At 47.5% G+C, this 21,426-nt stretch overlaps 1 protein-coding gene across 1 annotated transcript; it reads left to right on the forward strand.

Moving 5' to 3' along the window:
* Positions 1-1,015: 1,015 nt before the first annotated feature.
* On the forward strand, positions 1,016-21,190 carry LOC311126530 (uncharacterized protein). Its single transcript, XM_084200525.1, has 2 exons — positions 1,016-1,631; positions 19,433-21,190. The coding sequence occupies exons 1-2, from the start codon at positions 1,271-1,273 to the stop codon at positions 20,095-20,097; spliced, it is 1,026 nt and encodes a 341-aa protein (XP_084056651.1). The 5' UTR covers positions 1,016-1,270; the 3' UTR covers positions 20,098-21,190.
* The last annotated feature ends 236 nt before the right edge of the window (positions 21,191-21,426 follow it).

A 21,426-nucleotide genomic window follows, 5' to 3' on the forward strand; every position in this document is an offset into this window, starting at 1 on the left:
AAGCACCGCCAGCATTCAAAAGTGACCAAAACATCAGCCAGGAAGCATAGGAACTGAGAAGTGGTCTGTGGTCACCACCTGCAAAACCAGTCCTTTATTGAGGGGTGTCTTGCTAATTGCCTATAATTTCCACCTGTTGTCTATTCCATTTGCACAACAGCATGTGACATGTATTGTCAATCAGTGTTGCTTCCTAAGTGGACAGTTTGATTTCACAGAAGTGTGATTGACTTGGAGTTACATTGTGTTGTTTAAGTGTTCCCTTTATTTTTTTTGAGCAGTGTATATTTTTGTAATGTATTCCCCCTCAGAATATTTAGTAAACTGACTCCCTCATTGATTCTGCTTTATTTTCTAAGTGTATTTAGTTTATTAGGGTCCCCTAATCTATTGCTCATGTAGCAGCTCCTCATCCTGGGGTACACATAAAACATACAGTGGGGAGAACAAGTATTACAGGTAATGAGTGGAGAACAGGGGGGCTTCTTAAAGAAAAACTAACAGGTCTGTGAGAGCCGGAATTCTTACTGGTTGGTAGGTGATCAAATACTTATGTCATGCAATAAAATGCAAATTAATTACTTATAAATCATACAATGTGATTTTCTGGATTTTTGTTTTAGATTCCGTCTCTCACAGTTGAAGTGTACCTATGATAAAAATGACAGACCCCTCTACATGCTTTGTAAGTAGGAAAACCTGCAAAATCGGCAGTGTATCAAATACTTGTTCTCCCCACTGTACAAATACATGACAGAGTACAGCACAGTTATAGACAAGAACACCATAAGATAATATTACATTAAACAAACAAAACAAAAATGTCACTTTATAGAGAAAAGTACTGGTAAGAAGTATGTGAAAACAACATGAGATCTGGTTGTTTTGCGATGATTTCTGACAGAATAAACATAGTAGTGAATATTTTACTAAACTTCGTTATCCACTCCAGTCAGCAGATGGAGATGTGAGTCTTTCAGGTGATTCTTCTTGCGTGACGTATAATCTAGTGGACGAGACGCTTCTTCATCAACAACACTGTTACTGATTCAACCACCTCGCTAGCCAACATAAAACCGAAATATTGACGTTTCTTTGGCAATTTTTACGTATATTAATCTCAGTGTTTTAAACACAATTCTGTTTAAGTATCTACTGGTTACTTGAATGTAATTTGCTTGTTAACTTTGTTTTTAAAAAACGTGTTAAGATTGATACTGAGCCTAGCACTAGGCTAGTGGCTAATGCTAACAAGCTAACATCCCCGACCATGAGCTCACTAAGCTACTCCTCCCCTGCTAAAGAAGAAGAGGTCTGGTGGACGGAGAAAGAAGCTCTGGGGCTGAACATTGTCGTAAAATTAGAAGAGGAGGACGCTTTCAGAATAAAACAGGAGGAAGAGGAGGCTATAACATTGAAAGAGGAAGATGAGGGTGTTACACTGAAAGAAGAGAAAAAAACATTTGGAGTAGAAGAGGAGGCTATCATATTGAAAGAGGAGGAGGATGTTACAGTGAAAGAAGAGAAAGAACCTTTTGGAGTGAAAGAGGAAGAGGAGGCCATCTCAATAAAAGAGGAGGAGGAAGACGTATTGGGAGATGAAGAGGAGACAGAAGATCTGATTAACACCAGTGAGTATTGGCTTAAACAGGGACACAAACTCAACACTTGTTGATCTAATGTGTCAGTTTTTTAATCAAATCCGCAAAGCGGACAACTCAGACGGAACCGTGGAATTCAGACATTAAAACCAGGGATCTAGTGGACGGTAAATACCGTTTTATTTTGTGAAACAGCGTCTACCCTCTTATTATTGCGTTCCCTGCGTTGATCAAAACTCAGAACGTTTTATATTCTTGATCCGAGCTCTAATTGCGCCTCTTTTGCAAATGAGTGGAATCATGAACAGGTTTTTGTTCGTTATGTTCGCCTGCGCCTCCGCGGATTTTCCTTGTTAGCAGCACATCGCGTTTCATTTTACCCCCGCTACGTTAGTTTTAGCAGCACATTCACCACTCCACCCTCTCGCGAGTCACGGCACTGAGACGTGAAACGAACTTCCCCAGCTCGGAGTCGGGCTCAGCAGACCAACCGCAGAGACGCTGCTGACAGACTAGTGGGTTTGTGAGTGTAAAAATGGGTTGCCAGGACCGGTGGTTAGTAGACTGGCGACGTCGAGCGCCGGAGAGGAGGAGCGGAAGTAGACGTGACAATATGGGACCAAATACTTCCATTTTACTACTTTAATACACATAAGTGAATTTGTCCCAATACTTTTGGTCCCCTAAAATGGGATGGGGGGAGGGAACTATGTAGAAAAATTGCTGTACTTTCTAAACGGTTCACCTGATGTGGATGAAAATATCCTCAAATTAAAGTCCAGGAGTAGGGAAAAACCAAAGTGCTGGAGTCAGAGCCAAAACAACAAAAAATGTGTCACTGTCCCAATACTCACTGTATACGTAATGTGGATAGGAAGCTGTTGAAAATTAGATCTGTATGTGAATTCATATCTAAACCTGCAATAGGAAAAATATTTGTAGAGAATCGGAGGGGAATAAAATAGGAAGGTATTGAAAGTTAGACCTATCACAATACATATGCTTATAAAGCCAGGGAAGTGGTCAACTGGAATTCTAATGAATGTAGCATCGATGGGGGGGTCAGTGACTATACATTATGGCAGGCAACTCTGTTCCTGGAGAGCTGCAGGTACTGCAGGTATTGTGTTCCAACTAGGCGCCACACCTGACCAACTGAGCTAATTGATCAGTTCAATGATTACCTAAATTCAACACACCTGGTCTTCCGGGTCGTTTAACTAAAAAACATGACGTGCCTGTGGCTATAACGATTAGTTACCGGAGTGTAACTCCAGTTCTATGAGTGGAGCTCCGCCCCATAGGGGAGCTCTGCTCCTAGTGGTTTACCCTCTGCCCTACGGCAGCAGCAGCCTGAGACAAAATTATGCACACACCTACAGCCAATAGGAGTACAGGTGTCCCTATAAGAGGGGATGCCTCCCCTCAATCAGCCTCCCGAGATATTTTTCTTCAGCGAGACTAGAGAGGGTCGGCAGGGCCTTAAGTCCTATGGGGCTCCGCTCCACTCATAGAACTGGAGTTACACTCCGGTAACTAATCGTTCTATATCGTGGAGCTCCGCCCCATAGGGGAGCTCTGCTCCTAGTGGTTTAAGGCGGAGCGTAGCGCTCCAAAATGTACTCCCTGCCGAACCTAACACTTCCCATCGAAACGAGAAAGTCAGGCCTAGCAATGGCTGCAACCGAGTCCCGCAGTACTGCAACTAAAAACCCCTACGGGCGTCACAATATACCGCGTCATCGGTTAAAGACCCGCCCCACCTAGTCCAATGGCAATGCCAATGACTAGTGGGCAGATCACCAGAATAGAAGCCATACTAATCTGTACTAGCAGATAGATGTGCCTCAATATCCTGTGAAAACACTACCGACCACTAATGGAATGACACCAAGTGTCACTCTACATTGTAAACGCGGTAGACCGCCTCACTCACTCAATGGAATCCCAGAGATTAGTGGGTAGGAACAAAAACATGAGTCATACTAACTGAACAAGCAGATAGATGACCTCACATTCTGTTAATCAACGCATGCCTCTACTGTACTGACCCTGTCAGTCAGGATTCATGCCACAAAATATGTTTTCCTATCCAAAGCGGACCTGATGGAAAACCCTGTCCATAGTCCTGCTTTTCCCTCTCTTCCTAGCTCAAGATCTCCCTTCAGCTATGCTGAGTACAGACCGAGCCAAAGAGTTAGAAAACACATCTGTCAAAAAAGACGTCTTCCTAACCAAAGCGGACCTGATGGAAACCTGTGTCCACAGTCCTGCTTCTCCTCTCTTTCTTGCTCAAGATCTCCCTTCAGCCACGCTGAGTACAGATTGAGCCAGAGAATTAGAAGACATATCTAAGAGATAGAAACGGATAAATGGAGACGGCGTCGACCAGGATGCTGCTCTACAGATATCCTCTACTCCTGTTCCTCTGAAAAGGGCAGTAGAAGCCGCTACTCCACGAGTGGAGTGAGCTCTGATACCCTGAGGCAATTGCCGCCCGCTGCCTCATAAGCTGTCTCAATGCCTTCACAAAGCCAATGAGACAACCTCTGTTTTGAAAGTGGTCTACCTAGTGCAGCCGCACCGTGACACACAAACAACTGAGGCGATGACCTAATCGCTGCTGTGCGCTCAACGTAACACGCCAAAGCGCGTACCGGGCACAGGCGATGGAGCTTTTCCTCACTCCTCTCTCTATGAGGAGGAGGAGAAAAAGCCCACAGCTCCACGGTCTGTGACCTATATGAACTCTTAATAACCTTCGGCACAAATGCCGGGTTAGGACGTAACACTGCTCTGCTCAGGTCACCATTGATGGCCAAGCAGTCAGGTCTCGTCGAAAGAGCACACAAATCACTGACCCGCTTAGCTGTAGTCAAAGCGAGCAACAGTGCTGTCTTTATAGACAGCATCTTGAGGGGTATTTGATTCAATGGCTCGAACGGCGACTTACATAGCGCTTCGAGTACCAAAGCCAAATCCCACTGAGGAAGCGTGACTCTAGGTGTTGGCCTAAGTCGCCGCGTTCCTAATAGGAAGCGTTTCACTAGAGGGTGGCTAAAGACATTGTCTCTGCCAAAACCCTCATGACAAGCTGAAATCGCTGCTGCAAACACTCTAATCGTGGCAGGCGATTTTTGCTTATCAAACATGAGCTGTAGAAAAGAGAGAATACTCTCCACCTGACAGCTCATGGGGTCTACACCTTGTGTGACACACCATCGTGAAAACACGTTCCATCTACTGGCATACATCTTAGAAGTGGAACTGGCACGTGAACCCTGTATGGTCCTGATCACTGCATCAGATAACCCATGGCGCTCTAGCCTGTCCCTCTCAGCAGCCAGGCCTTCAGTGGTTGGTCCGATTATGGGCAACTTCCCTATCGTGCCTTCCGCCTGAGACAACGCGTCCCGTCGATGTGGAATTGGCCAAGGTGGCGCAATCAACATCTGACTCATCTCCGCAAACCAAGGAGCCCCCGGGCGATCGGGCGCTATCAGTATCACTGACAGCCCCCCTGACCTCACCCTGGCTAGCAGTGGGAGAATGCAGGACAGCGGAGGGAATGCATACAGGAGAACTCTCGGCTACGGTTGGTGCACAAAGGCATCCCTTCCCAGTGGCGGTTCGTCCTGTTCCCTCAGAGAGAACCACAGAGGACATTGCGCGTTCACGCGTGACGCGAATAGGTCCACCTCGGCTCTCCCGAATTGTTCCCAAATCTGGAGAACAATGTCTGGATGCAGACACCACTCGTCGTCTCGAGGACCCCCTCTTGACATGAGGTCTGCTCCTACGTTCAAGTAGCCCGGAATGTGTGCTGCTCTCAATGAGCGAAGGTGCTCGTGAGCCCACAGCCACAATTCCTCTGCCGCCCGATGGAGAGCAGGAGACCTGACTCCTCCCTGGCGATTTATGTGGGCTACTGTGGTCTGGTTGTCTGACCAGACCAGCACATCGCGACCCCGAAGGGTAGACGCGAAGTGGGTCAGAACCAGTCGAACCGTTTCCAACTCCAGGAGGTTGATGTGACGACCTGATTGAGGCCACACACCTCCTATCGCTTGTGTCTGACATGTCCCTCCCCATCCCGTCAGGGACGCATCCGTGAATACTGGGATGTGAGAGGACACCTTTCCTATCGGGACTCCGTGCGTGGGAACGCGCGAGTTTCTCCAATAGTTTAGGTCTGCACTGAGCGAGAGGGGAACCACCACCAACCGATGACGTTGACGCAATGGGTCTAGTCTTAGTTGGGCGAACCATCGCTGCATCCTGCGCATATGCAGGAGTCCCAGCGGAACCACAGAGTGGGCTGACGACATGAGACCCAAAAGTGACATGATCGACAGCGCCGTCACCGTGTGATTCGGACGACACTTCCTTAGGGCTAGCAACAAGGCTACCCTTCGGGGGTCCGAGATTCGGGCCCTCATCCTCACAGTGTCTAGCTGTATCCCCAGGTAGACAATCTGATGAGTGGGCCAGGGCGCGCTCTTTTTCCAATTCACAGCAAACCCCAGACTTGTGAGATGCTTCACTGTCTGTGTTGTGTGAGTGATCGCCAGCTCTGCCGACGGGGCGAGAACCAGTAGGTCGTCCAGGTAGGCTAGTAGCCGTATTCTCTGACGACGCAATGGTTCCAATGCCGCCTCCACACACTTGGAAAATGTGCGAGGTGCCAGGGCGTACCCAAATGGCATCCTCGTGTATTCGTACGCCACCCCTTGAAAGGCGAACCGCAGAAACTTCCTGTGACGCGGCTGAACCGGCACATGAAAGTACGCGTCCTTTAGGTCTATGCTCGTACAAAAGTCCCCTCTCTGGACACATTCCAGCAGACGTTTTGTCGTTAGCATTCGGAAGGGCCGTTTGGTTATGCTCTCGTTGAGAATGCGTAAATCCAAAATCGGCCTCACTCCCCCCGTCTTTTTGGGCACTAGGAAATAAGGCGAATATAGCCCTTTGTTCCTTTGCTCCCGGGGAACTACTGTCACCGCCTCCTTCGCCAAAAGTTCCGTAATCTCTGTCATCAGAGCGGCCACTTTGTCTGGCGTTTTCATCACTGTCTCCACCACTCCCCTGAACGGGGGTGGGGTCCGGTGGAATTGGAGGGCATAACCCTTCTGCAACGTCTGTTCTAGCCAACGTGAGAGGGTGCAGCTTCTTCGCCACTGCCAGCAATGCAGAGAAAGCGGCTGGGCGCGAAGCTGTGGTGCATCCAGTAGGAAGGACCTGTATTCCTCTATGGCCCTTACCGCCACTGTTCCCCAACATTGAAGTGGTGGAACAGCCCAAGGTGGGCCTCCCGTGAAAGGGAGAAGAACTATCGATGCGTTCTGAGAAAGAAAGAGGAGTAGGGACGTCGGTTAAACCCGTAACCGTCGTATTCCTGCCCTCCTTGAACGCATCGCGGGTCTGAATTGCGCTGACCGAGGCCACAGCCTGCGGCAGGGCACCATCCCCAGCAAGCGATTGCGTCATCTTAGGTGACTGCAATTCGCTATCAGAGCCCTTCACTACAGTACTCCTAGAAGTCTGTAGTATGAGGTCTCTATGAGGTAAAACAAGGCGGCGCCTTGATACCTTCTTGACTTTCACCTTCTGTGTGTGTTCAACACTGCACCCCTGGTGGGTTGATTCACGCTCAGTGTGGTGAGTACTGGCTCGTTCTGTCAGGGGAGCTGATACTTTGGTTATACCCATAACGCTAGTAATCCTGCCCTCCGTGAACGTAGCATGGGTCTGAATCGCATTAACCGAGACCTTGGTCTGCGATAATGCGCCGTCCCCAGATAGCTGCTGTGTTACAATGCCTGGGGGCGCCGATACTCTGGGCACCTTGGTGACCGCGGTAATCGGGCCCTCCGTGAACGCAGCATGGGTCTGGCTCGTACTAGTGGAGACCTTAGTCTGTGCTAGTGCGCCATCCCCAAATAGCGGCTGCGTCCTCATGTCAGAATCTGACCGGGACTGCTGCCTTCTATGTAAAGCACTTCTTATACGTGAAGTGTGATGTGACGACCTGATTGAGGTCTTCTTGATACCTACTCTTAGTGCCTGTTCATCAACGCACCCTCGGTGGGCTGAACGGCTCTTAGAGTGGTAAGGAAGAGAGGGTGAGATTTGAACGCTCTCGGACGTATTATGGAAAAGAGGCTATTTTTTGACAAAGTCAGGTGGAGCCAACTCTTTATTAAACACATCAACAAAGGCATTAACATCAACACCCATCCCTTCAACCGAAGGGTGGGGGGGAACAGTGGGCACGTTCGACACCATCGATGCGTCCTCCATCCTCTCCCCCGCATCCCGTCACGTACGCCTCCTCTTGCCTCCCTTGGAGGGCCAGGTCGGCGTCCTCGTCACCTCCCTCGCCGGCTGTAGTGGGGCTACCGTAGCTGCTGGGAGGGCCGGGCCCGTTCCCTTGCTGCTCGTGGCCGCCGGATGACGCCGATTACGCCGCCTCGTCGTAGACCCTGGTCTACTTAGAGGGGCGGAGGTAGATGGCCTTTGGGGAGGAGGGGGGCCGAGTCGTCCTGCCAACAGCAGGTGCTTGGCCAACTGCTTCTTCTCCTCCTCTAACTTAGAGAAACGCTCCGTCGCCTCTTTGACTGCGACCCCAAAGAGGCCGTCGTCAGAGAGGGGGGCGTTCAAGAGAGACGTCCTGTCTGCCTCTTTCATGGATGTCAATGACAACCAGAGGTGTCGTTCCCCGACCACCGAAGTGGCCATGGATCTCCCCGCGCAGACTGCGGACACCTGTGTCAGGTGGAGTATGGTGCCAGAAATTCTGGACGCCTCCTCCACCTCCTCCGGTGCCATCTCTGTCTTACCCGTGGTTAAACGGGACAGAGAGGCCGCCAAGAGGGCAATGTTGTTAGCTGCTGCTACAGCTTGGGCTCCCAACCCAAAATACTTCTCTAACAGCTGTGCTGTGAGTCGGTCCTTCTGGGATGGCAACGTGGCCTTCTTGGAAGAGGGCCAAGGGCTCGAACCCGGTACGAGATACGCCGCCATGGCGCTCTCTAACCTGGGGATTTCCTGACCCTGAAACCTTCCTTCCACTCTCGTGAATGGGAGATACGCTTTTACAGGCGAACGCGCCGCTAAAGGTGCCTCCCACGAGCCCTCAACGTACCTAGCCAAAGAAGGCATGGCAGGAGCCACTGGCTCTGCCGCCTTCCTTGGCCTGGAATAAGGACCGCCCTCCATCATATCAACCTCTGGTGCGGAGGGAAGAGGGGGCAGCCTTATTACCAGCCGTTGAGCAGCTCTCTCAATGAGACCTGGAAAGTCCGATCTCAGAGAGGCTGCAGCGAAAGAGAGAGCTTCTGATCTCTCAGAGCTCGTATACCCTTCGCTATAGGGACTACAAGCCCTCTCGCTCTCCAAAGGAAAGGGGGGCTTGAAAGTATGAGGGACGGGGTCCGACTGTTCCATTGGAATGCCAGACCCTTCCTCAAAGTCCCTATCTTCCCCCGAATCTGCGCCGTCGGACGACGCCTTTGAAGCAGAGGCTAGTATCGACAGCACATCCTCAAGGGGGATGTCCTCCCTGAAAAACGCCCAACGCTGCTTCCTCTCCTTTAAAGAAAGGAGGGCGCAGGAGGCGCAATTTGGGGGACTGCAGACGCCTTCCTTGTCATGCTGGGATCCCAAACACACGAAACATAGGTCGTGGTGGTCACCGGCCGCCATGGAAGTGCATCTGCACTGAGCTCTGAAAAGAGCTTTTGGGGGTGGAAAATCTCCCAGTGTGCTCATTTAGACGACGTTGATGACTGGAATATCAACAGCGTTTTCGTCCTGAGTCTTCGTGCTTCGTCTCTTCTTGGCTCTTCAGTCTAGTCATCCAGTCGCTGAAGAAAAAGGGAGGCTGATTGAGGGGAGGCATCCCCTCTTATAGGGACACCTGTACTCCTATTGGCTGTAGGTGTGTGCATAATTTTGTCTCAGGCTCCTGCTGCCGTAGGGCAGAGGGTAAACCACTAGGAGCAGAGCTCCCCTATGGGGCGGAGCTCCACGATATAGAACAGCCTCCCCTAGATGTTGGAATGTTGCTGCTGGGGGACTTGCTTCCATTCAGCCAGAAGAGCATTAGCGAGGTTTGGCACTGATGTTGGGCGATTAGGCCTGGCTCGCAGTCGGCGTTTCCAATTCATCCCAAAGGTGTTCGATGGGGTTGAGGTAAGGGCTCTGTGCAGACCAGTCAAGTTCTTCCACACCGATCTCGACAAACCATTTCTGTATGGACCTCGCTTTGTGCACGAGGGCATTGTCATGCTGAAACAGGAAAGGTCCTTCCCCAAACTGTTGCCACAAAGTCAGAAGCACAGAATCGTCTAGAATGTCAGTTGTATGCTGTAGCGTTAAGATTTCCCTTCACTGGAATTAAGGGGCCTAACCCAAAACATGAAAAACATCCTGAGACCATTATTCCTCTTCCACCAAACTTTACAGTTGGCACTATACATTGGGGCAGGTAGCGTTCTCCTGGCATCCGCCAAACCCAGATTAATCTGTCGGACTGCCAGATGGTGAAGCGTGATTCATCAGTCCAGAAGACGCGTTTCCACTGCTCCACAGTCCAATGGCGGCAAGCTTTACACCACTCCAGCCGACACTTGGCATTGCGCATGTTGATCTTAGGCCTGTGTGCGGCACTCTGCCATGGCATGAAGCCCCTTGATGAACAGTTCTTGTGCTGACGTTGCTTCCAGAGGCAGTTTGGAACTCGGTAGTGAGTGTTGCAACCGAGGACAGACAATTTTTACGCGCTGCGCGCTTCAGCACTCAGTGGTCCCGTTTTGTGAGCTTGTGTGGCCTACCACTTCGCTGCTGAGCCGTTGTTGCTCCTAAGCGCACACATTTCTTTCCACAGGGTCGTGGGGTGAGACAGGGATGCGGCTTGAGCCCCACTCTCTTCAATATATATACACACACACAGTATCAACAGTCTGCAGCACCCTACTAGAATCTGAAGTCAAATGTCTACTGTTTTCTGGTGATTCTGTCCCCAACCAAGGAGGGCCTACAGCAGCATCTAGAATATTCTGCACAGATTCTGTCAGACCTGGGCCCTGACAGTAAATCTCAGAAAGATAAAAATAATGGTGTTCCAAAAAAGGTCCAGTTGCCAGGCACACATTCAAATTCCATCTAGACACTGTTGCCCTAGAGCACACAAAAAACTACACATACCTCGGCCTAAACATCAGCGCCACAGGTAACTTCCACAAAGCTGTGAACGATCTGAGAGACAAGGCAAGAAGGGCCTTCTACGCCATCAAAAGGAACATAACGTTTGACAATGTGGTCCTCTGTAGCTCAGCTGGTTGAGCACGGCGCTTGTAACGCCAAGGTAGTGGGTTCGATCCCCGGGAACACCCATACACAAAAATGTATGCACGCATGACTGTAAGTCGCTTTGGATAAAAGCGTCTGCTAAATGGCATATTATTATTATTATTATTATTACATACCAATTAGGATCTGGCTTAGAATACTTGAGTCAGTTATTGAACCCATTGCTCTTTATGATTGTGAGGTCTGGGGTCCACTCACCAACCAATAATTCACAAAATGGGACAAACACGAAATTGAGACTCTGCATGCAGAATTCTGCAAAAATATCCTCTGTGTACAACGGAAAACACCAAATAATGCATGCAGAGCAGAATTAGGACGATACCCGCTAATGATCAAAATCCAGAAAAGAGCTGTTAAATTCTACAACCACCTAAAATGAAGCGATTTCCAAATCTTCCATAACAAGGCCATCACCTACAGAGAGAATAACCTAGAGAATAGTCCCCTAAGCAAGCTGGTCCTGGGGCTCTGTTCACAAACACAAACAGACCCCACAGAGCCCCAGGACAGCAACACAATTAGACCGAGCCAAATCATGAGAAAACAAAAAGAAAATTGGAAATATTTTACCAAAAAACTGAGCAAACTGCAATGCTATTTGGCCCTAAACAGAGAGTACACAGTGGCAGAATACCTGACCACTGTGACTGACCCAAAAATAAGGAAAGCTTTGACTATGTTCAGACTCAGTGAGCATAGCCTTGCTATTGAGAGAGGCCGCCGTAGGCAGACCTGGCTTTCAAGAGAAGACAGGCTATGTGCACACTGCCCACAAAATGAGGTGGAAACTGAACTGCACTTCCTAACCTCCTGCCAACTGTATGTCCATATTAGAGACACATATTTCCCTCCGATTGCACAGACCCACAAGGAATTGGAAAACAAATCCAATTTTGATAAACTCCCATATCTATTAGGTTAAATACCACAGTGTGCAATCACAGCAGCAAGATTTGTGTCCTGTTGCACACCAGATGCCTGTGAGTAGTGGGGACTAATTCACAGCACACCAGATGCCTGTGAGTAATGGGGACTAATTCACAGCACACCAGATGCCTGTGAGTAGTGGGGACTAATTCACAGCACACCAGATGCCTGTGAGTAGTGGGGACTAATTCACAGCACACCAGATGCCTGTGAGTAGTGGGGACTAATTCACAGCACACCAGATGCCTGTGAGTAGTGGGGACTAATTCACAGCACACCAGATGCCTGTGAGTAGTGGGGACTAATTCACAGCGGAGGGGAACGGTATTTAAGACGCCTAAACAACACTGTTGGGAAAAAAAATGGAGACTGTGATTGAAAAAACTTCGAAGAACGACTTCAATACCAGGAAAATTACAGTCGGAGAAACACACTTCGGGATCAGAGGGGTTCCTGAAAATTCATATAAATACGGTGGATTGTGTGAAAGACATTTTTACCGCAATCTATTTTGAGGACACGCCGGATGGATGTTAACAACATGACCATGGAGAGAACACATCGGACACCAACGACACTGCGCCCAGGACCAGCCCCACGCAACCCCAGACCTAGCCTGGTGAAATTGTTACGATACACCGACAGGGTATCAGAGTCTTTCTTCCCACAGGTTTAGTTAGCTAGCCAACTAGCCTAACTTTAGCTTTGGCTTGTTTACCTCTGTAGTGGGGGGGCGTAGCAAATTGACGAGGAAGGGTGAAGGGTGTTGGGCATGCAAATAGAGTGCATATGAAAACCAATCAAAAAGTTGCTCATAGTCGCTAAAAATTTGAGCTAACCTCCCCTTTTAGCAGGAGTTTTCAGGCCAGTGAGTCACAGCTCGCTGTGTAGTAACATGGGTCGCAAAATAACTTAGGACTTTTCACTGGAAAGGGACAAAGGTGGAGTTTTTCCCTGACTTTTCCAAGGAGGTTCAGGACAAAGAGAAATGCGTTCACAGAGGTGAGGCAATATGTGCATGAAACAGGAGGGACTGAAATGCTCGTTGCAATATCCTGCCGTGTTCCAGGGTTACCAGGGTTACCGTGAGAGGATCACACTACGTCGTATTCACAGACCCAAAGGAGGCAAAGGAGTGTGTGTCGCAGACGTTAACGACGCCGAAACAAATTGAGTAGCGTGGTAGGCTATGGAAGATCCGCGTGGCGGCGGCGGTTCATCACTGCTGGACCACCATTTTACTCTAAGGTGTATAGGAGAACTTCCTATGTGGTGAGTAACAGTCTCACTGAGTGTTTATGCTGCGAACGCTGCCTATAATTTAATCTTTCTGGTTTACAGTTGATATCATTATAGTACTAAAATTAGGATTAAGCAGGATTATAGTCCATATGATTTATAGTGGGGATTAAATAACATATTATTTAAAGTTTTCACTCATCATAACAGCAATAGTTGGTCAATATAGGCCACAACAGGAGTGTTCAAGCCATGCGTGATGGTGCACAACCCCAAAGAAACAAGACTTTTGGAGATTAGAGAGATTGTATGTTTAAGGTAGAACAGAATAACAACTAATTCCCTGTACATTCTGATATAAGTGTTAAGATAGAAATCCTTTGTTAATGACCACATACCGCAGGGTTGTTATTTAATATATATATATATATATACAGCCACCGTATAGATGGATTTAATGGACCTTCTAAAGGCCTTATGGGTAAAAGACCTGGAGGTAACATTTGGAGAGGAGGAATGGAATATAACAGTACAACAGATGCTCCTCCCTATGAGAGATGCCCGGTCTTTATTTAATATCTCCTTCTTGGTCAAATAGCCCTTACACAGCCTGGAGTAGTTTTGGGTCATTGTCCTGTTGAAAAAGAAATGATAGTCCCACTAAGCCCAAACGAGATGGGATGGCGTATCGCTGCAGAATGCTGTGGTAGCCATGCTGGTTAAGTGTGCCTTGAATTCTAAATACATTTACATTTTACATTTTCGTCATTTAGCAGACGCTCTTATCCAGAGCGACTTACAAATTGGTGCATTCACCTTATGATAGCCAGTGGGACAACCACTTTACAATATTTGAATAAACTAAATTAGGTAAGGGGGGGTAGAAGGATTACTTTATCCTATCCCAGGTATTCCTTAAAGAGGTGGGGTTTCAAGTGTCTCCGGAAGGTGGTGAGTGACTCCGCTGTCCTGGCGTCGTGAGGGAGCTTGTTCCACCATTGGGGTGCCAGAGCAGCGAACAGTTTTGACTGGGCTGAGCGGGAACTGTGCTTCCGCAGAGGTAGGGGGGCCAGCAGGCCAGAGGTGGATGAACGCAATGCCCTCGTTTGGGTGTAGGGACTGATCAGAGCCTGAAGGTACGGAGGTGCCGTTCCCCTCACAGCTCCGTAGGCAAGCACCATGGTCTTGTAGCAGATGCAAGCTTCAACTGGAAGCCAGTGGAGTGTGCGGAGGAGCGGTGTGACGTATGAGAACTTGGGAAGGTTGAACACCAGACGGGCTGCGGCTTTCTGGATGAGTTGTAGGGGTTTAATGGCACAGGCAGGGAGCCCAGCCAACAGCGAGTTGCAGTAATCCAGAAGGGAGATGACAAGTGCCTGGATTAGGACCTGTGCTGCTTCCTGTGTAAGGCAGGGTCGTATTCTGCAAATGTTGTAGAGCATAAACCTACAGGATCAGGTCACCGCCTTGATGTTAGCGGAGAACGACAGGGTGTTGTCCAGGGTCACACCAAGGCTCTTTGCACTCTGGGAGGAGGACACAACTGAGTTGTCAACCGTGATGGCGAGATCATGGAACAGGCAGTCCTTCCCCGGGAGGAAGAGCAGCTCAGTCTTGCCGAGGTTCAGCTTGAGGTGGTGATCCGTCATCCACACTGATATGTCTGCCAGACATGCAGAGATGCGATTCACCACCTGGTTATCAGAAGGGGGAAAGGAGAAGATTAATTGTGTGTCGTCTGCATAGCAATGATAGGAGAGGCCATGTGAGGATATGACAGAGCCAAGTGACTTGGTGTATAGCGAGAATAGGAGAGGGCCTAGAACTGAGCCCTGGGGGACACCAGTGGTGAGAGCACGTGGTACGGAGACAGATTCTCGCCACGCCACCTGGTAGGAGCGACCTGTCAGGTAGGACGCAATCCAAGAGTGAGCCGTGCCGGAGATGCCCAACTCGGAGAGGGTGGAGAGGAGGATCTGATGGTTCACAGTATCAAAGGCAGCAGATAGGTCTAGAAGGACGAGAGCAGAGGAGAGAGAGTTAGCTTTAGCAGTGAGGAGAGCCTCCGTGACACAGAGAAGAGCAGTCTCAGTTGAATGACCAGTCTTGAAACCTGACTGGTTTGGATCAAGAAGGTCATTCTGAGAGAGATAGCAAGAGAGTTGGCTAAAGACGGCACGCTCAAGAGTTTGAGAGAAAAGAAAGAAGGGATACTGGTCTGTAGTTGTTGACATCGGAGGGATCGAGTGTAGGTTTTTTGAGAAGGGGTGCAACTCTCGCTCTCTTGAAGACGGAAGGGACATAGCCAGCGGTCAAGGATGAGTTGATGAGCGAGGTGAGGTAAGGGAGAAGGTCTCCGGAAATGGTCTGGAGAAGAGAGGAGAAGATAGGGTCAAGCGGGCAGGTTGTTGGGCGGCCGGCCGTCACAAGTCGTAAGATTTCATCTGGAGAGAGAGGGGAGAAAGAAGTCAAAGCATAGGGTAGGGCAGTGTGAGCAGTTCCAGCGGTGTCATTTGACTTATTAAATGAGGATCGGATGTCATCAACCAAGGTGGCAAAGAGCTTCCTAGGGTTAGAGGCAGATGCTTGGAATTTAGAGTGGTAGAAAGTGGCTTTAGCAGCAGAAACAGAGGAAGAAAATGTAGAGAGGAGGGAGTGAAAAGATGGCAGGTCCGCAGGGAGTCTAGTTTTCCTCCATTTCCGCTCGGCTGCCCGGAGCCCTGTTCACAGCGGTTGGAACCAAAAATCTCCAATTTGGACTCCAGACCAAAGGACAGATTTCCACCGGTCTAATGTCCATTGCTCATGTTTCTTGGCCCAAGCAGGTCTCTTCTTATTATTGGTGTCCTTTAGTAGTGGTTTCTTTGCAGCAATTTGACCATGAAGGCCTGATTCACGCAGTCTCCTCTGAACAGTTGATATTGAGATGGGTCTGTTACTTGAACTCTGTGAAGCATTTATTTAGGCTGCAATCTGAGGTGCAGTTAACTCTAATGAACTTATCCTCTGCAACAGAGGTAACTCTGGGTCTTCCTTTCCTGTGGTGGTCCTCATGAGAGCCAGTTTCATCATAGCGCTTGATGATTTTTGCAACTGCACTTGAAGAAACTTTCAAAGTTCTTGATATTTTCCGGATTGACTGACCTTCATGTCTTATTTGAGCTGTTCTTGCCATTATATGGACTTGGTCTTTTACCAAATAGGGCTATATTCTGTATACCCCCCTCCTAACTTGTCACAACACAACTGATTGGCTCAAACACATTAAGAAGGAAAGAAATTCCACAAATTAACTTTTAACAAGGCACACCTGTTAATTGAAATGCATTCCAGGTGACTACCTCATGAAGCTGGTTGAGAGAATGCCAATAGTGTGCAAAGCTGTCATCAAGGCAAAGGATGGCTACTTTTGAAGAATCTCAAATTAAAAATATATATTTTGATTTGTTTAACACTTTTTTTGATTCCATATGACAGACTACAGACATACATAGATGACTGGTAGGGTCTTTAAGGCCTGACAGACATACATAGATGACTGGTAGGGTCTTTAAGGCCTGACAGACATACATAGATGACTGGTAGGGTCTTTAAGAGTCTTCTGTTCTTTTGCTTGGTTTTTTCTTTGGTTGTAATAGTTATGGGGGTGAAAAATGAAAAGTTAGTTTCCTTTTTTATCTTATGGTATAATATAATGTATTAGCTACCAAGTATTAAGAGACTTATTGTATACACTGCTCAAAAAAATCAAGGGAACACTCAAAATTAAAGTGGAAAACCACGCTACAGGCTGATCCAACTTTGATGTAATGTCCTTAAAACAAGTCAAAATGAGGCTCAGTAGTGTGTGTGGCCTCCACATGCCTATATGACCTCCCTACAATGCCTGAGCATGCTCCTGATGAGGTGGCGGATGGTCTCCTGAGGGATCTCCTCCCAGACCTGGACTAAAGCATCCGCCAACTCCTGGGCAGTCTGTGGTGCAACGTGGCGTTGGTGGATGGAGCGAGACATGATGTCCCAGATGTGCTCAATTGGATTCAGGTCTGGGGAATGGGCGGGCCAGTCCATAGCATCAATGCCTTCCTCTTGCAGGAACTGCTGACACACTCCAGCCACATGAGGTCTAGCATTGTCTTGCATTAGGAGGAACCCAGGGCCAACCGCACCAGCATATGGTCTCACAAGGGGTCTGAGGATCTCATCTCGGTACCTAATGGCAGTCAGGCTACCTCTGGCGAGCACATGGAGGGCTGTGCGACCCCCCCCCCAAAGAAATGCCCCCCCACACCATGACTGACCCACCGCCAAACCGGTCATGCTGGAGGATTTTGCAGGCAGCAGAACGTTCTCCACGGCATCTCCAGACTCTGTCACGTCTGTCACATGTGCTCAGTGTGAACCTGCTTTCATCTGTGAAGAGCACAGGGCGCCAGTGGCGAATTTGCCAATCTTGGTGTTCTCTGGCAAATGCCAAACGTCCTGCACGGTGTTGGGCTGTAAGCACAACCCCCAACTGTGGACGTCGGGCCCTCATACCACCCTCATGGAGTCTGTTTCTGACCGTTTGAGCAAACACATGCACATTTGTGGCCTGCTGGAGGTCATTTTGCAGGGCTCTGGCAGTGCTCCTCCTGCTCCTCCTTGCACAAAGGCGGAGGTAGCGGTCCTGCTGCTGGGTTGTTGCCCTCCTACGGCCTCCTCCACATCTCCTGATTTCCTGGCCTGTCTCCTGGTAGCGCCTCCATGCTCTGGACACTACGCTGACAGACACAGCAAACCTTCTTGCCACAGCTCGCATTGATGTGCCATCCTGGATGAGCTGCACTACATGAGCCACTTGTGTGGGTTGTAGACTCCGTCTCATGCTACCACTAGAGTGAAAGCACCGCCAGCATTCAAAAGTGACCAAAACCTCAGCCAGGAACCATAGGAACTGAGAAGTGGTCTGTGGTCACCACCTGCAGAACCACTCCTTTATTGGGGGTGTCTTGCTAATTGCCTATAATTTCCACCTGTTGTCTATTCCATTTGCACAACAGCATGTGAAATTTATTGTCAATCAGTGTTGCTTCCTAAGTGGACAGTTTGATTTCACAGAAGTGTGATTGACTTGGAGTTACATTGTGTTGTTTAAGTGTCCCCTTTATTTTTTTGAGCAGTGTATATACAGTACCAGTCAAAAGTTTGGAAACACCTACACATTCAAGGGTTTTATTTTATATTTTACATTGTAGAATAATAATCAAGCTCCGTTCCAGAGTATCCTACCAATCCCTGGAGAATAAACTGGATGAGCTCCGTTCCAGACTATCCTACCAATCCCTGGAGAATAAACTGGATGAGCTCCATTAGTGTCTGTCAAGTTATTGTTTAAATGTAATTCAAGTGCATCAATTGCATTGTCTCCCGAGTGGCGCAGCGGTCTAAGGCACTGCATCGCAGTGCTAGCTGTGCCACTGGTTCAAATCCAGGCTCTGTCGTAGCCGGCCGCGACCGGGAGACCCATGGGGCGGCGCACAATTGGCCCACCGTCGTCCAGTGTAGGGGAGGGAATGGCCGGCAGGGATGTAGCTCAGTTGGTAGTGGGTTCGATTCCCACTGGGGGCCAGTATGAAAAATAAAAATAAAAATAATGTATGCACTCACTAACTGTAAGTGGCTCTGGATAAGAGCGTCTGCTAAATGACTAAAATGTTATATCGTGAAAGGAAACAACTATAATTACACAAATACTTGACTGAGGGACCTTACAGATGTATGTGTGGGGGACTGAGGAAGGGGTACTCATTTAAAAAAATAATGTCAACCCCTATTATTTCACACAGAGTGAGTCCATAACTTATTATGTGATTTGTTAAGCCACATTTTACTCCTGAACTAATTTAGGCCTAAAAAAGGGGGCTGAATACGTATGCAACAACTATTTTTTACATTTCTAAAATGTTATTTTCACTTTGACATTATGGAGTATTTTTGTAGATCAATAACAAAAAAAAAACAATTAAATCTATTTCAATCCCACTTTGTCGCTCAAGAAAATTTGAACAAAAAAATCAAGGGGGTGTAGATTTTCTATAGGCACTGTAAATTGGACCACCAACAAAACAATATTATCAATGGATCAAAATGCAGCCTATAACGTTTTTAATTATGAAATGTTGTGAAGACTGGCCTCAGGTTATTGAGGGATCTAGTCCAGATTAAACCTAATAGGAAGACAATTTTATCTAATGGAGGTTTCATTCAGGTCTCTCTGTTTAACCAAATACTCTGTCTGTCTTTGGCAGGAGAGAGACCAGACTCTCACTCTGACAGCGAGAAGAGTCCTTTAGGGGAACCAGACCCAGAGACGCCCAAACCAGCAGGACCACACCACTGCTCCCAGTGTGGAAAATGGTTTTCTACGTTAGGGAATTTAAAACGTCATGAGATGGCACACACAGGAGAGAAGCCTTTCCAATGTTCCCAGTGTGGAAAATGGTTTTCTACGTTAGGGAATTTAAAACGTCATGAGATGGCACACACAGGAGAGAAGCTTTTCCAATGTTCCCAGTGTGATAAGAGTTTTACCCAGATAGGGAGCCTGAAAAGGCATGAAGGAATACACAACGAAGGGAGGAAGACCCACTGCTGCTCTCAGTGTGGAAAGAGATTTACTCAGTTAGTGAGCCTGAAAACACACAAGACAATACACACAGGAGAGAAGCCTTTCCAATGTTCCAAGTGTAATCAGAGTTTTACCCAGATAGGAAACCTGTATAGGCACGAAGGAATACACACAGGAGAAAAGCCCTACCAATGCTCCAAATGTGAAAAGAGATTTGTACGATCACAGTACCTAAAATCACACGAGATGACACACACAGAGGAAAAGCCTTACCACTGCTCCCACTGTGGAAAGAGTTTTACTCAGTTACGGAGCCTGAAAAGACATAAGAGGACACACAAATGAGAAAAGCCCTACCACTGATCCCACTGTGGAGAGAGTTTTACTCAGTTAGGGAGCCTGAAAATGCATAAGAGAATACACTCTGGAGGGAAGAAATACCGCTGCTCTCATTGTGGAAAGACATTTCCCAGTCAGAGGACCTGAAATCACATGAGAGAATAGAGAGGCTGTGTTCTGACTTATGTTTTTGACTGAGAATTTGTGTTTTTGTTTATGCCACAATAAATCAGAATGTATTCTCTTATGCAATTTATGTTCCTCTAACTCCCCTGAGTGCCTCTGTCAATCCAACAGCTATTGTATGCAGTAATTATGTGCCTATGAACCAGAGGTATACTGTTAGCACTGAGACGGTTTGCCCTAGTAAGAAGTCCACTGTGTGCTACAGGTTCACCTGCCTCACCTAAAGACCATTCTGGTGGGAAGTTGCTTTAGACCAGCAAGTGTTAACAGTCAGTAGTATCTGGATAACGTGTGAAATGCTTGATAATATATGTGATATCAACAGAGAGGTATATTCTCTGGGTGACTAAATATTTACTGGTTTTCATCAAGCTGTCCACTCAAGAAAAAGCTTCAAACTGTAACCAGTGCCTGCAACCTGGTGCAGGTTATCAGTAGATATGGCTGCTATATTGTGATCACTACATCCGATGGATCTGGACACTGCTTTAAAGCAGATTTCTGCAGCATTAGTAAAAATGTGATTAATACATGTTGGTGATTTCATTCCTGAGTTGTTTGTAACTACCCTGATAGGTTGAGGAAAACCAAAAGTTCCAAAGGCTGGGCCTAATATAGTGTATAAGAGGTCATACAATAAGTTTTGTAGTTGATTCCTACGTTGATGATGTAAAGAATATTTGCTGGTCTGTGCCGTGTAAGACGCTGCACTTGACACATTTATGACATTTCTTATTCCAGTTACTAATAAGCACACGTTAAGAAAATGACTGTGAAAACGGTTAAATCCTTGTGGGTTGAAACATTGTATGGTTGAGGGGGATGAGGCAAAGGGAATAATAATACGTCTGGCAACCGAACGTAAATTAAGAAATCATGTGACTAAAACTAAAAAAGAATAAACTATACTATGAAACAAAGATAAATGGGTCCCGCTTTAAATGACGTGCAGCTTATAAAGCTTATAAAAGGTTTCATAAAGCCTTCATAAAAACTACATGAATGAGTCTGGCAACCGATAGGCAAACATACTGTAAATTGAGAAATCATGTGACTAAAAATAAATAAAAAATAAAAACTATACAATGAAACAAAAATAAATGACATAAAGAATGATAGTAAAAAGCTTTGGAGCACCTTAAATTAAAT

This window comes from Coregonus lavaretus (assembly GCF_964263955.1).
Source record: "Coregonus lavaretus genome assembly, contig: HAP1_SCAFFOLD_129, whole genome shotgun sequence".
NCBI lineage: Eukaryota > Metazoa > Chordata > Actinopteri > Salmoniformes > Salmonidae > Coregonus > Coregonus lavaretus.